Raw genomic sequence first — 17496 nt, 5'->3', positions numbered from 1 at the left:
ACGTAGAATGATCTCCTGAATAATAAATGCAAAAAAGTATAGGTTTTCCATTTAAAATTCGAAAGTAGTTTCCGCTCAAATCGGAAGTGCATTACATATTGTCAAAAAATTGGACATTCAGCCTATATTAACCTTTCCAAATTTCAAATCGCTACCTTAAGGCGTTTAAAAGTTATATGGTCTTCCCACTACTTGTGTCACCCGGTATATGATCTGACTCTGCACATTTTCTTCAGAATATTTCCGAATTGTCCATGATAAATTCTTCCACAAATGATCTTTTAAAAATACCAACACTCATTATCATTTTCTCCGAGATTCCAATATCCTTAACTTCCATGTTTTTATTTCAAGTCTTAAGTTTTTTCTTTAATTCTTATTGTTAAGTGACTTCATGACATTCTATTAAAATACTTTAGCTAGGTAAATGCTTCACCGTCTTAAAATTATTTCTCATAAGTTGTGGGCTTGCGATTACCAAATTTTTCAATTTTAAAGAGTTCCTGTTTTATTTAACTTCAACTTTAAATTAATCTAGAAAACCTTTTGCTTATTTTTTTTTAAATTAGGCGTAAATTGGATTAAAATGAGTGTGCGTAGAAAATCACGGATCATACGGAAAACTTGGATTGAGCATAAATTCAGGTAAGAAATCCAAAGCAAAAAACAATTCAAGTGAAGTCCAAAGGCAAAATTCATCAATACGATTTTCTTTTTCGTGCACCTATATTTTGATAAAGAATGTTTGGCAAATTTGCAGAATAAAGCACTTCAAAATTAGTTACTGTTAGGCTTATTTTAGGTTTTACACTGGTACCCCAATTTTAAAAAGTATACAGGGGGTTTAAAAAAGGATTCTCCTAATTTCTAGGATAAACAGAATATTAGAAAATGACGTTAGTTTGGTAATTAAATAGTACTTTTACTTCATAATTTTTTCTTTACTTTAAACAAGAATACCTTTCTTTATTACAGAGTTATTTGTCGTCTAAATCCCAGTGAGATATTTTTTGGGCGCCCGTTTTACAGAACGGTTGCATCTGATATTTATTAACCAAACCACCGGCAATTTTAAATATTCTATTTGCATTAGGAATTAGTGACACGTTTATTGAAAATCCGATTGTCCCCATTCTCCATACTAAAATTAAGACTGAGCTGCGTTCAGTTGAAGCATCGCGTGTTTAAAAGCAACTTCGGAACTGTTTTCTTTGCTTTTAGTCGTTTTCGCCGGTTACACCGAAAAAGGCAGTCGTTATTTTTTCTCACCGAAAAGGCAATATTTATTTATAAAGTATCAAGGCTCTGGCTATCCGGAAAATTCTTACTTTAAACACGACAACCGATGAATGTTACGCCAAGCGAATATTATTTCGTAATTTTCCGCATCAACGATTTTTTGAATATAGAAGGCTCGCATTTGCATGCGCTTAAAGGGGGAATCCGATGTTTCTCAAGGTTGCGGATCCATTAGCGGGTGTCTCGCAAAGAGAGATTTTTTATCAATACGGCGTGTTTGGTCCCCAAATCCTCCACAAACCCAAAACGCAAATAAAAATTTCTATTCCAAGAGGCAAGCTAACAACACAAGAACGCTGTCAAAGGAAAATGAAATCTGTGCAATCCAGCAAAATACCGTGCATGTTAGTTTAGGATTGTCAAAAACTAAAAACTAAAAATCATTCATCCGATAGGGAAAAATTTTACAACCGTAATACGTGGGAGATCCGGCGCTATAACTTTTTTTTATTATTATTTATATATTTTTATATATATACTTTTTTATTATTCTTATATACAAGGTCTTTTAGTTATGGACAAAAATCTAAAAGACCCTGAAAATTGTTCTTTTAGGGAGTATATTATTAACCGCAGTAAACAGTTCAAGATTTGGTCGATCGCTTTGTATTCTAGATGGTACACCCGGTATTTTTAACATTCTACGGTAGGTCCTATGGGATCGCCATTGGTACAGAAATGATCAGCATCTCCCTTCTCCGTTCTCGTCTTCTGGCTTTTCTTGAATAACTTTCGAACCGTCGGAGCTGCAAAATTGAAATTTGCCTCCTCTTTAACCGTCCACGAGATACATGAGCTTGTAAGAAATGGCCTCGACCGGACGCCGGTATCCATATTTTTTTCGTGATTGTCGACTGTTTTTTTAACATTGCTATCAAACACGATAAGTGTCCGAAATTCGAAACTTTTCATATTTAGCACATATATGCAGGTTTGTGCCGCGACAGAACCTATTGAAAATGGGGGGCCTGGGGGGTCGGGAAGTATTCAAAAAATTCATAAAAATCGCATGTGCAAGGGTCTACAAAAAAGACAATTTTCCAAAAACCTTTTGCAAGACCGAAAAAATTCTTGAACCAGAAGGCGCAGAGGGTACGGGTCAATAAACTTTTCTTCTTGTCAATTTTTCAAAAATATACGGGGTGCGCCGCAAATTCACAAATACTGAAAAATGGGTCCCCTGTTATTGAAAATTGGCAATAATTTGAAATCTGTGTTTTAGATGTCAGTTTCTTTTACATCACGATATAGCTCGTATACACAGCTAAAACTTTTGTGTTTAAGTGTTTTTAAGTATTGTACAGGGTGTTCGCGATATTCCGTGCAATATTAAAACACGTAATAAGTGCCCCTAATCTGCGTCTTCAGACTGAGGAGAGAAATAGATGTCTTTACCCGCATTTCGACTGTTTAAATAACGCGAAGTATTTTCTTTTTATTTTTGTTTTTTTTTGTTATTTTGGCTTCCAGAAAAACATCTTTTCCACTAAAACAATTCATCCGATAGGAAAAATTTTACAACCGTAATACGTGTGAGATCCGGCGCTATAACTTTTGTTTCACGCATTTCTTCGATTACGTACAAGGTGTTTTAATTATGGGCAAAAATCTAAAAGACCCTGAAAAGTGTCCTTTTAAAGAGTAAATTATTAAAAGTAAATCAAAATTCGTTCAAAAAATAGGTAATCCGTCCAAACAGTGTTATAGGCCGTATCAAGGGGTACAATTTTTGTATTTACGATTTGCGTCTGTCACGTACGCCGCTCGAGATATTTGAAAAAATCTACCATCGATGACGTCACTTACTATTACGGTGAACTGGATGGTTTCAGAAAAGAGGTATTTTCTCGAAAACCAATTATCCTATTGAAAAAATTCATATACCGGGAAACGTGGGACATCTGGGGCTGTAACATTTACTTGCGGCAATTTTTTGATTATGTACAGGATGTGTCGGTTATTTGTAGTATTCTAAAAAAATAAGAATTTGCGCGTGTAAGGGTCTACAAAGAACATCATTTTTCAAAAACTGTTTACGAGACAAAAGAAAGTTTTTTTTTTTTGGTAATTTTAGCTTCCAGAAAAATATGTTTTCCTCCATAATCGTTCATCCGATTGGCAAAATTCTTTAACCGACAGACGCAGAAAATCCAGTGCAATAACATTTATTTCAGGCATTTTTTCGATTATATACAGGGTTTTCAAATTATAAGCAAAAATCTAAAAGACCTAAAAAATTGTTTTTTTTACAGAGTAAATTATTAGCCGCAAATCAAAAATCGTAAAAAATATGGCTAATTGGTTCAAACCGTGTCATAGGCCGCATCAAGAGCTACAATTTTTGTATTTGCGGTTTTCGTCTATCACATACGCTGCTCGGGATATTTGAAAAAATCCATATTGAAATCGGTATTTTGGGGGCTGTCAAGACGCCATGACGTCATTGATTATCACGGCACACTGCATGGTTTCAGAAAAAACTTATTTTCTCGAAAACCATTTCCTATTTAAAAAAAAATACTTGAACCAGGATGTGTGGAAAATCCAGGGCTATAAAATCTACTTCGAACAATGATTGTATCATATACAGGGTAGTGTCGTTTATGGGCAAAAAATCTTAAATATCATAAAATTTTCGTTTTTGTGGCTAAATTATTCGCGATAAATAAAAAACCGTTAAAAATGGCATCATTTTATTTGAACAGTATCGTAAACCGTCTCGTGAGAGTTTCATGTTTCGCCAATTATACAGGGCGCGAGATATTTGAAAAAATATCATTCGACAAAGCAATTATTTGTGCAAATTTTGATATTTACCGATGTTTGCTGTAACTTTGAAGTTCGACGAGATGTGAAAGACATTTTATACAGGGTGCATGCACAATTAAATTACATCGATTTTGCCAAAGTTCCATAGTGGTCCACAGGAGCACGATAGAAAAACAATGCGTCCCTTTTTCACACGAAACCGCGAAGTTCTTTCCTTTCATATTAAAAAGCAGCTTCGCCCTACGCGCTACAAACTTGCCCTGCCCAGCGACGATTTTTCTGAAGCAATCTTGTTAAATCTATGAATGATAGGGAAATCGCTAAATGAAACGAACTCCTTTACTTATCTTTCCACATCCACGTGTTTTTAAAAAGGCACCTTAATACCTTGAAAGGCCTTCTATGGAACCTTGGCGAGTACTGGTTATATTTTTGTCTTGCCACAATATAACCTCCATTGATCCACGTGTCAACAAGATAAAAGATTTTCTCCTACTTTCTTCGGTACTGTTTTAAACTTCTCAAGTATTTTTGTCACCAGTAAACAATTTCATCGCATGAAAATCCATTTTTTTTAAAATGGTTCATGAAACGTTGCTAGTTATCTATGGAATACTGTCATAATGGACAAGCTCCATTAAAATCTTATCTACGGTGGGTATTTCTTTTTTAAAATAAAAAGAATTACACTGTTAGCGCCTTCATCATCCGCTGTCTTTCTATCCCGCAGTAATTTAAAAACGATAAAAAAACATGCCTATTTAATAGTATATAATTTGCAATTGATATCCCTCTACACTAGTTAAACCACCACTCTAGGGGGCAATACGTGATTTATTCAGATGGTTTGGATAGAAAAGATGTGCAAAAACTCCCAAAATATAAAAAGCCTGGCTTCCAGATTTAAACGATTTAATATGAAGAATTATTTGCCCTTATTTCCACAGACTATTTAAACAAACAGAAAATTCAGCGAGTTCGGGTGAAAAACAAAGCCCATTTTTTTAGTCGTGACTTTTATAAAAAATTAAACAAAGCTAAAAAAGTATCCCCGAAAAAAAAAACCTTTGTAAGTATCACGAATACCTTTTCATCGCGCATTTCCATATATTTCAATAACAAAGGGCACGAATTGTTTTTGTGTAGGATGAGTTCTCAGATTTTCCGAGGTTTGCCCATGAAAGGAACATATCAAACTAAAGAAAAAAATTCAAATAAATCTCGATCTGCTTTTTGCGCTTGGGCTTGCAAGAGAACATTGTTTCTTGTAAATTTTTTTTCAATTCATTGTTCATCGTGGTTAGTGAAACCGGACGTTTTTAAAACCATCCTATACGGCCATATTTGTTACAAATTGAGGCCGTTATTATACCACGGGGATTATATTTAATGGATTGCCTTGACGCCGTGGGATCGAAAATATTATCCACTAATAGCAATAATAATAAATCGTCTTTATTCAGTACTAAGCGAAGGTTGACAAAGCTATTTTTACACATAACTTTATAGAACCCGTATTTATCAACAGATTAATAACAAATAATGATGGCACGCAGTTGCGGCTTTCAAAGAAACAAAAAGAAAACTATGTTCTTATTAATCGCCTTACAAAAAACTAACTCAGATATATATATATATATATATATATATATATATATATATATATATATATATATATATATATATATTTTTTTTTTTTTTTTCACGTATTGATTCACGGATGGAAAAAATGGAAAAATGTGATGACACTATATTCCGGGATATCATCCGTTCGCTTGTTGAACTCCGGCTGGAATCCTGCATCCGACTGGAATTCTGCAGACATTTCGCCAAAATCTCACTTGGCATCTTCAATGCTCGCGCTCCGAAAGTTCGAGTGTTCGAAGTGTTTTCGGAGCGCGAGCATTGAAGATGCCAAGTGAGATTTTGGCGAAACGTCTGCAGGATTCCAGTCGGATACTATAGTCCTATATCGTTAATGCACACGTAAAAATTACTAATAATATTTATATATTACGAAGATAATTAATAAATAAATTTGTAGCTTTTAATTTGATTTAGTAAACAATAATGTGATACTCTTTACGAAACTTCTGAATTCCTCCTGACTGAAACTGGAAAGCTCTGAAGAAGCCAACAGGATGATTGGCTAAATGAAAGCAAGTTCGACTCAGCAAAAACAGACGCAGCAGGAATCCAGAAGTTTTGTAAAAGGTAGTACAGTAGCCTGTGGAAGTTTCTTTGAAAAAAAAAGTGATATTAGTTTACTGTAATGATTTTTTTAATTTTATGTAGGACATATAAGTTCAAATAGAAATAAATTATTTTAAATATTCAGTTCTTGAATTTTGGATTTTCTTAGCAAGCGCGTTAGAATACTATTTACAAAACTTCTGGATTCCTCCTTCGTCGGTTTATTTATCTTAGTCTTAAGGCTCTTTCCTTTCCTTTCCAATGTATTTTTTGCCGCATGTGGCATCTCAAATGGAATTTTGTCTTTGACGGATCGAAAATGTTGAGAGATTTTTGGGCAAGTGGTAAATAGGTTTGGACGTTATATTTCCTTACAACTTTTGATTCTAGTGAAGTGTACTTTGTTGATGAAACGTCTCTAATGTGGAAATTATTACAGAGAAAAGCAGATGTAAGGGGTTTTAGTTCTGGGTTCACTGACTCGAGTTCTCTAAGAAAGAGTTGATTACCGGGCCGGGTGGTAATGTAACAATGGGTTAAGATATCGGTCTGTGTGCGTAGGTTTTCTGCAAACAGAATGACCAAATGTTAAGTCTGATTTTCTATTGATAGGAATATCTAAGAATGGCAAATTATTATTAGTTTCTAATTCAGTAATAAAACGTATATTAGGGTATATAGAGTTTAAAAGTCTAAGAAAATATATATGCAGGTACTGAGTAGAATGCGTCAGTTTCAGTTAAGCTCTGAAGAAGTCTGCAGGATGATTGGCGAAACGTCGGTAAATTTGATTCAACAACCGACGCAGATGTTTTGTAAATAGTATTACAGTAGCCTGTTCTTTGAAAAATTAGGCGTTAGGGCAGTCTTTTATACGCTTGTGTTTTCACAATGCCCAAGTAAAAACGAATTCATGCCATTTTACGACAAAGCTTGGTCATTTTTATATTTTGAAACTCATAACTTACGGTTAGTAAACGAAAATAAACAAATGCAATCTAATTTTGCAATAATATACATGACATCACGTTGGTAATACAAATTACCATCGCTGATGTCATATACAAAAACACAATAGCTACAGTCGTTTGAGGGCAGTTTCTCTTTTTGTTTTGACTACTACCTAGACTTTGAACTTCTTAATTTTCAAATATAAATAAACATGATGATCATCAGAAATGGCTTACCCTTGGTGGTATGATGAGATACGTTTCAATTTTGTGGTCGGCGAGATAACCTTCCCTACTGGCACCGTTACCTGGTTCTACTTCAAATCTATCGCCTAGTTGCTGCAGTGTTGTTTTCGTGATGTGGACTCTCCTGAAACCAAGAAATGATCCAAGCAATAATAAAGTAGATTAGAATTACATGCTAGCAAACTAAAAAAACTTTTACTCCTGGGTATACAATAGCAAAATTGCACATGAGCGTGAGGGATGAAAGTCGCAAAACTGTGCATAGAGTAAGTTAACTAAATTAAGTAAATGAAGTAAATTTAAAATAGTCTATTTACAAAAAAAGTAGATCAATTCAGAGTAATAAAAAAGGAGTCATAGTACTACTGATATGTACTAGTAAGTTTTTAAGCTTGTATCTGAAATTATTATAGACTTGATCTAACAGTAGTACAGTAGTGTAGTTTAGCAAGTCTGTAAATGCTGTAGTTTGTACTGTGAAAACAGGGATGCAAAGGATAGTTTTTATCAAGGGTTCTAAGAGCAGCAGCTTTTCCATGGAGAAAATACTTTACCATCATTGCAAGTGTCCAACATGTGTAATTTCTAAGTTAATCGTGTTTTTAACATTTAGGATTGAATAAGTGAAGAATACACTATGAAAACAAAAATTCAACGAAAACGAACCGACAAACTTCGGATTTTAATGAAATAATAGACACACGAGTTTATTTGGCCATGACCATGCCCATTTTGTAGAAAAGAGTAGAAAAGAACGAATGTATCGTTTTTTTTTTCAAAAAGAAACTTCCACAGGCTACTGTAATACTATTAATAAAACTTATGGATTCCTTCTGCGTCGGTTTTTCCCATATTGGTGACAGGTAAACACCTGATTCGCGGTTAAGATTGTTCTATCAACGAAAAATCTGAAAATCTATAGAAATCTATAAGCAACTTAACACTCTTAACCACGACGCAGGTTTTGACCTGTAACGAATATGGGAATCAGTCATCAGAGACGATTCCCATATTAGCTCCGCCCCCTCAAACAATATTTAAGTAGGTATAGAGTAAAATGCTAGCCAGTTTCAGTTAAGTTCTGAAGCAGCCAACAGGATGATTTGGCGAAACATTAGCAAGTTTGAATCAACAACAACCGACGCAGGAAGAATCCATTTGAAACAAAATATAAGAAAGAATAATATTCATTTAGAAAATAGAGATTATGTAAATTTCCTATTTTTCTATTTCTTTTTCTGATTTTTTTTAAGTAAAGTTAATTTAGAAGGGGCTTCGATTGTCGATAAGCTACACTGCAGACGATGTCTGTGGGCGTTTTATCGAGCTCGGTAGGTGGCGCTCTGTAAATATTTTTGTAAGGGACTGAAATATAAAGCAAGAATTAAAATCGTAAGTTTTTATTTCTTGTCGAACCTGAGATATTACCGAAAAACTAAAGCAAGGTATAAAAATAAAGGAACATTTTTCTCGATAGCAACTTGCTGATGTGGTAGCAGAACTGGGATCTTTTGTAGCTGCAAGATCTGTTGATGCAGATTTACCATTAAAAGCTGTTATGATATCTAGTTCAATTTTAGACATTTCTAGATTCTCCAAATTGTTAAATTTTTAACTGTTGATCTGCTTATGTAGTTGTTTTAGTGTTACTCTTATTTATTGTTTATTCTTATTACAAGAATCTCTAAACCTTAATGCAGAAGGTAATGTTAATTCCAACAGAAATACTGAATTACGAAACATTTCCTGAAAACTGATGATAAAAAAAATATATGCCATTCATGAATGAGAAAGGATCTAAGTTTTAGAATCGACATGAACTCTGTTGTTCCACAAAAAACTCCACAAATTACAAAAGGCAGAGTTTCATTTTCCTGAAGATTACATACAGTTCAGTGAAATAATTATGAATTAGTTTAAGTTAAATTAGAGCTGGAAATCAGTCAGTTATTGATATTTAAGTTGTAGAATATTGTGTAGTGGGGAATTTTTGCTGAAAGTTGCTGAATAGATTCTTACAAAGTAAAGCTCCACGGTAGAACTACTATTACGGCGATACGTGTAAGAAAACCGAAACGTTTGGACATCATAAGTCATAACTAAATTTCATAAGGATCTGTAAATTAATATTTTCGAAACCTTTCCTAAAGAAAGAGTGAGAGGGTGCAATAACCAGACGGGACGCAAGAGGTTTAATGCCGATTGTATGCTAAAAAGACACTATTGTGGGGAGCATCTGTAAATGCCGATAAAGTATTTTTGGCTCAAAAACGTATATTAAGTTCACATCTTGTAGAGTAGTGATGTTTTGGAAAAATGTTCAGCTAATATATTTGTACTCTTTTTGGTTATTTTCTAAGAAGTAAATGGCAAAAGATGACTTTGGCCAATAAGCAATTCTAAAACTGTATTGGTATATTTGAATTTTGTTTCGTTTATGAGGTGAAAAATTGGAAAAAGCATTATTCACAGTCAACCTATGAAATATAGATAAATATTATACATTTTCATTACACATTTTTCGTTCATTTTCGAAACAAAAACAAATACCTAACGTATTACATTCCCAGGTCTAAATTGGGTTAGAATTTAATCCTTGCTTTCTACGTTTTACGGACACGATCCCAACTAACAAAATAAAATGTGATTTTTTTCTAGCAAAAGCCAGTAGCACTGTCAAAGGTAAAAAAACGCAAAAATCAACAAAGCATGCAATGTCCATCTACGATAACATTCCGGTATGAATTATTCAAATATTTAACAATACCAAAGCTTCGCATAATTGGCCTGCAAACGTTGTATATAACCAACTGGCTTTGGTTTAGGGAATGAATTTGAACCATAAATTCCAATTACTGATCATAGTAGTCACAGATATGACAAGTCGTTGGAGGCATGTGAGTGTAAGAAACAAATTTATTGGAATCAAAAAGGTTTTTGCCAAACTGACTACTAAAATAGGTGATCGGTTTGAGATATATCTAACTGTTTAGTCACTATAAACTATAGGGCAATGTAAATTAATGATACATTAATCTTAATGGCGACAGCGACAGGTTTAGCATTAATTATTAGCTTACGTTTATCGACAGAATCTATTACGGATAAAGTTCGGGACCAAATGCTAAACCGAAGTTCAGTATTTAAATTATACACTATGAATAAATAAAAACTGAATCCATCATTCCCCAAACGAAACGAATGAAAAGCTTTTTGTTTAACGAATGCAACAAACTTTTAATAATTAAGCAATAATTATTAATGGATTATTTAAAAACACAATCAAAATACACAAGCAATTATTGGATAGTGGCAGTGAACCAAAAACAAGAATGGGTCGTTGAATTTAAAATTTTATTAAAAAAATACTTACCAACTAAGCAAAACATTCTCTAGTAATCTTTATTAAAAAATAAACAACAAACTGAAGATCAACAAGAAATAAATATCAGGTATTTTTGCTTAATATCGACAAGGTAGAAAATTTGATGTGTTGATTTAAGCTTTACAAAATTTCAAGTATAAATTCTGTTTTGTTAAGTGTTAAGTAATGCTTAACAAAACATAACATTTTATTAATCTATTAAAAAATATATGAAATAAATTATTTAACTTAAAAACCTAGTCCAAAAATATTATTAAATTTTACGCACCAACTATGTAATACATAAAATTTAACAACATTTTTAAAGTGCTCAATTTTATTTTTTGTTTTAATTTATTTTCCCTCAATTGAGATTTTAAATCACTATTAAAAAAATTACTTATCGTACTTTTTCAAATCTGTTTTTAGTACACTATATTATTAAAAGTTTCAACAAAAATTGTTCTCTAATGGCGTCGTTTTACTCCCTACTCTAAAATACCCAGGTATGCACGGCTCAGGCATAAGGAAAGTGTCATTTTAAAACTTCACCTTCATTATTGATTGTCGCGAGTCACTTTAGGCGTCTTCAGTAGATGAGGCAGGGGTTTGAGAGCAGCTGGACGTTTTTGGTGAATTTTAGGTATAGGATTTTGGCGTTTCTCGGCTGTGATGATCACACTTCATTCATTCAGTTAGATTTGGATGGATTTCGTGTTTTTAGACAAATGTTGCCAAACTTAGTGTTAGATAACTTATTAAAAACCAACAAATCAACTCTTCAGGATTGCTGAACACAAGTGGTGTTAAAACTAAAATCTTCACATTCTTCAATTTCAGAATGTGCTTTGCTATATTTGTGTTTACAAATAAACAAACCCGTCTGACACAGTGTCACGAATGAGCTCACTGGAATTAGGGGTAGAGTTGGTGAGCCACTTTTGTGGTGCAACAAAAATTGGAATCACTTCTAAATATTCACACCAAATACCGCTGCAGTTACTTAGAACCTTCCACCGATATGCTGATGTAAACCGTCTCCAATGGCCCACAAACACATCAGACCATCTATTAAACATTTATAAAAAAAATATCACCGAGACGCTAATGAACACGAAGGTATTTTTATACGCGTCCCTTTTAGAGGTCGCCTGATCGAATCAGGATGTGCGCTCTAAATCTAAATCATAGGTAAAATGCAGCGGGACATTTTATATTGAATATAACAAGAGGCAAGAGTATAATGGAAAATTTCTTTCAATAAATTTATTTAAAAATGTCACCGACTGTTATTTATAATATATTATCGCTATTGTCATCAAGGGGGCTTATTTCTTCAAAGTAACACAGGTAAGTTAATGTGGAATAATGGGATATTTTGCAATTTTTGTAATTGTACGTGATTTCATTAAAAATGATATTAAAAAGGATAGGCCCTGTCGTAAAAATAAATAAAAGTTCTAGATTGTACATTAAACCAGATATTCCACTCTATGATTATATTTGATCATGGGTTTTAGAATGAAATTGAAGGCGGTATTTAATTAATTCATTTTTTTATAAAAGAATATGCGCACAATCTATTATTATATAGCAACAATGCCCTACTTAAAATTGACATGAATTCTAATTAAATACCTACTATGCTTGTGTGTGTGGCAACGAATTGTAGAACAAAACATGTGATGTTTCCAGCACATAGTATCATTAAATCATTGTATTTTTGTAACGACATTGGCCTGGGATTCTTGTTTAACTTTGTTTGAGTTAAGGGACCTCCAAGTGTTCGTTTTATGGTCTGCCATTATCCTCCGTTCTTGTAGACGTGAATCTACAATCTGTGCTATATTTTTTATAGTTTAAAATATCATCTAAATTTAAAGTATAACCTTGAAAAGTTTTTTTTTTCCGATAGCGAAATACAGGCACTAGTTGACTTGGGGTATACAAATCACCCGTCTTTTTAACTGCGTAATTAATGGCCCTATGTGCTGAGTCCCCTCCATTTTGGTCGTGATTGAGAGATAAAAAAACGTAGGGCAGTGTAAAAAAGAGTAGCGGCCATGACAGAATTTTTATTCTGCCTACAGAATCCATCGGCCAAATATACCAAATCAATAAGACTCTTCTATCTCTACATATTGAACTTGTTTCCATCTTGTCCCCATTCGAGCTCCATACACTTTCAAAAATTTGAAATACTAACGTCAACACTAGTGAAACCATCAAAATCTTGTCAACTACCAAACACTGTGATAAATGTATCATCGCATCAACTTTCTGATACGGAAAAATTAGTTTTTGCAAAATGTTCCAACTTCATCCTTGTCCCACGTCTTATCCCACAAGAGGAAGTCATTTCAAATGTCGAGTCTATCCTAAACAAACTGCCATCTCAAACAACTATTTAAATTTAGCTAAAAAATTAAAACCTCCTCAATGCAATTCCAAAGCATGAACGCATTGCTCTAAAATTTCTAAAATCTAATCCCAACATTGTAATTATAAAGGCAGATAAAGAAAACTATAACTACGGTGGTTATTAACACAAATCAGGAAAAGATTCAAGATATTCTTACAGACGGATAGAACGTCAACTTAAGAAACATCATACGTCATCTATGAAACCCAATCTTTGATCTGTTATATTATTATATATAATATCTGTCACCCCTCATGACTCTAAAATTCCTTATCTCTACAGACTCCCAAAGATTCACAAACCAGGATTACCCCTTCGACCTATTGTCAGCGCCATTGGTTTTAAAACATGATCTCTAGCAAAATATCCAGCTTCTATATTAAAACCTTTTCAGGGAAAACGGATAGTTTCGTACTTAATTCCTTTCACTTCATTGAACAAATAAAAAGCATTATAATAGATACACAGGATATTCTGGTTAGTTTCGACGTAGAATCCCTCTATACTGACACTTTCAACTATATTTCAGAAATACCGATTTTGTGGTAATTCTTATTTTTTTTTCTACAAAATAAGCAGTGAACTCTCGCTGCAGTTTTAAATGTCCCATATTATTAAAGTCTGAAAATATTTTGTGTCTTAGTTCTTCACTAAATGCTGTACATTTTCGACAACCCTTGTTACATCACACTTTATTTAATAATGGCTCTAATTTGCGTGCTGGAAATATTTTCTTGATACTCGCAGCCTACCATAACTTTATGTTTCTTGGTTGCTCCTTCTATTTTTCTCGAACTCGAACGGGCATCATAATTCTGCTCGTCTTCTTGAAAGTAAGTGTTTTAAACCAAACAAGATTGCTTTTGAAAAATCGTAGCTGGGTGGGGCAAGTTTGTAGCTCCTAGCGCGAAGCAGTTTTGTATTTCAAAAGGAAGCCGTTTGGCGGTTTCAGGTGCTAGAGGGGCGCATTGTGTTTCTATCCTGCTCCTGCGGAATTTCTAGGATGGTTTAGATGTTTTGCCCATAATCGACATAACCTGTACATAATTGAAAATTCCGAAAATGGAGGTTATTGCCCTGGATCTGCCACGTTCCCTGGTCCAAAAATTTTTTCAAAATAATAAATTGTTTTTGAGAAAATAAGTTTTTTCTTAAACCCGAACCCGAGGTATAGTGATTTTCGTATGGATTTTTTCAAATTTCTCGAGCAGTGTGTGTGATAGAAAAGAACAATTTTTTTGGTCTTTTAGATTTTTGTCTATAATTTTAAAACCCTGTATATAATCAAAAAAATGCCAGAAATAAATATTATAGCACTGGATCTTCCACGTCTGTGGGTTAAAGAATTTTAATGATCCGGCGAATGGTTATGGAGAAAAGCATGTTTTCTGGAAGCCAAAATCACCAAAAAAAAATCAAATTTTTTAAAGAAATATTTGGGTGAAATTTGATTGCACCCAATTTCCACTGTTTAAATATGGGCATTGACTTTTACTTCTCTGCTAAATTTGAAGTCGATATCTGCAAATTTAGGACACTGAACAATTTATAGCACAGAATATCTGGAACACCCTTTACAATAGGTCAAAAAACCTTAAATACAAAAGTTTTATCTATCGGGATATATCGTCATGTAAAAGAAACTAACATCTGAAACACAGCCTTTTAGTTATAGCCAAACGCGATTTTTTATTTTTTTGAAATAGGTTTCCGTTAGGAAACGAATCGCTATTCGCCTTGGCGCTTCAATTTTCGGACACTTATCGTGTTTCATAGCAACATCCAAAAAACAGTCGAAAATCGAAAAAAAAAAAAAGATGGACGCCCAAGCTTGACCGCTGCCACTTTTACGCATCTTCTGCAACCCGCGTACGGTAAAAAAATAGCAAAATTTGAAGCGTGTAGCTCAAACCGTTCGGAAGTTATAGTTGAAAAGCCATGGAACAGAGAACGGAGAAATGCAGAACGGAGAACGGAGAACGGACAGACAAAAAAATTTTTTTTTCGACGCTGATCATTTCTTTACCTACGGGGGTCCCGTAGGACCTACGTTACCGCGATCTCGAGTTTAGTGAGGAGCGCGTATACTTCGATATCATCGATTTTACGAAAGTAACAAGTACAGAACATTGCAAGCGTGAGATAAAAGCTTCTGCTTTGCAGTGCGGCACTTCACAAGTTTGTCTGAATGTTAGATTATAGTGCTAGTTCATCTAATTCACTTACTCCTAAACTTGCTTGAACAGACACTTTGTCCTCGGGTACTACATGAGTAAACTCCGCTAATTGCACAGTTTTCACGAAAATACTTTTGACTAGCAATCTTGTCGTCCAAAGGCTCGTTATCCGATGCATCGCAAGAGTTCAATCATTGTTAATTTTCTCAAAGTTCTCAAGAAAAAAAAATCACACGAGCGTCAATATCGAATTTTGCATTTTTAGTAATAGTTTTTAAACTGGCTGTATCCACACCATTTATACCATCCCACTCATCAATAACATCCATTTTAAATGAGAACATCGAAAATTACATGGGCGCTGGAATTACTTCATCAAAATTATTAAACAGAATATCTAATAATAATAAATTATATTTTGGAATAATTTACAAAAACTGTTCTTTCAATTTGGTTGTTTTATTCCTTCAATCAATTTATTTTGTAACATAAAATTATGATAATTAATAATTTCAGGGGCCTAAGTAAAATTTACATTCCACCTCAAACAGAAATATAACGTAAATGCCTTTGGTCTTTACATAAAATATATTTCAGGATAGGCCTTATTGTTGCAGTTCCATAGGTGTTATATGAAGATACGACCGTTTGCAATAACATAAATAAGGTCTGCTTAAGTCTGAATATTTTCACCAAAATTCCAGATAGGACAGGGACGATATATTCCATCTTTCCATCCATGGCTTTCAAATGCCTGCTTGCTTTCAGTACTTGAAAAGTAACACCAGAAACTTCGAAAGTTTAAAGTCAAGTCAGTTTAAAATAAGCTTTGTTGTATATTCCGTTACACACATTACACACATTATAATATTTTTTACGATCGCGATTCATTATGCGCAATGACCAGTGTAATAATTCCAATTACTCTATTCAGAATCTAATATCGATGTCGATTAACCTGGGACCATTAACTGATGCTGTTATCCACCAAAAGGATAGAGTCGACGCTTAATAGGTTTCGCAAAATACAGTTCAATTCGATCGGAGCAGATTAGTTTGCAAACTAATTGAAACACATACGGTTACTTTTATGGTGTTCAATTTTCTGTTTGTTCGGGTCACAATGCGTTTTATACGTCCCACCGCTACTCTACGCTAGTCGATGCCATCAATTTGAATTAGGAACATGTCAATGGGTCCAATAAGCCTTTGGTAGACCTATTAAAGATTCCTTTTACAAATCTCAAAAAACAAAGCGAATCAGCGGTTGTAGTGGCGCCATGATAAACTTCATCAAACAAGGTGATCCGACGCGATCCTCTTAATTAAAACCGCCACCTTCGATGTTGTTGTTTTCAATTATGCCGGCGTAATGAATTCCGAACCTTAACAGAACTTGCTGGAGACTTATCCCGAGCAATGCGACTGCATCGCGTTTCGCGGGATATTATTAAATCAAGACAGTGCTCGAGGATTAAGCCTGGTGCCTCAAACGAATCAAATTATAAACTTTGATACTTTGTAGTAAAATCTATACGGGCGCTTATTAAAGGATAAACAGTTTGGTCTAAATAGCATTTGACAAGTAAAAGTTCCCTCGAATCGTAAGAGCTTTCGCTCAAAGTTGCGAAAAGAAATTTAATTCCTACGGCACTAATCCCGTTTCACAAGTTTCCTCGGAGGCGCAATCTACACCACTGCATTCTATAATTATGTTTTTAATACTCCACAAAAATAACCGAAATACTTAAATAAAATAAAATTGTGAAACTCTTTTCTCTTCTTATATCTGAGCGCGAGGCACTTACAAAGAATTTCCATTGTTAAATTTAGAAAGAACCAGAGATTCACACAGTACATTATTTACCGAAGAATTATGTATCGAAAAAATTTGTTGTTAAAGTAAGCTGTTCCTATTTAATGGGTTTTAAATCGAAGATCACCATCAGAATGCACACCCAAAGATTTATATCACTTTTAACGTCACTGAATTTAATTTCGGTTTGATTTTTTTGTTTACTTAGCTCTTATGGTACGCTCATGGTTCAAAGACCATTATATCAACTTAGCAGCATC

General features: G+C 33.9%; 1 protein-coding gene across 4 annotated transcripts in view; it reads right to left on the bottom strand.

Moving 5' to 3' along the window:
- The window catches only part of LOC132707383 (adenylate cyclase type 2-like), a 359565-nt gene that overhangs the window by 96523 nt on the left and 245546 nt on the right, over positions 1–17496 (bottom strand). For all 4 annotated transcript variants that reach the window (XM_060679222.1, XM_060679223.1, XM_060679220.1 and 1 more), the window contains exon 8: positions 7449–7581. In XM_060679222.1, the coding sequence (XP_060535205.1) occupies positions 7449–7581 (133 nt within the window). The remainder of the gene's footprint in view (positions 1–7448; positions 7582–17496) is intronic.

This window comes from Cylas formicarius, unplaced genomic scaffold (genome assembly GCF_029955315.1).
Source record: "Cylas formicarius isolate icCylForm1 unplaced genomic scaffold, icCylForm1.1 PGA_scaffold_9__14_contigs__length_23061073, whole genome shotgun sequence".
Taxonomy (NCBI): domain Eukaryota; kingdom Metazoa; phylum Arthropoda; class Insecta; order Coleoptera; family Brentidae; genus Cylas; species Cylas formicarius.
This window is presented reverse-complemented; position numbering and strand designations above follow the sequence as displayed.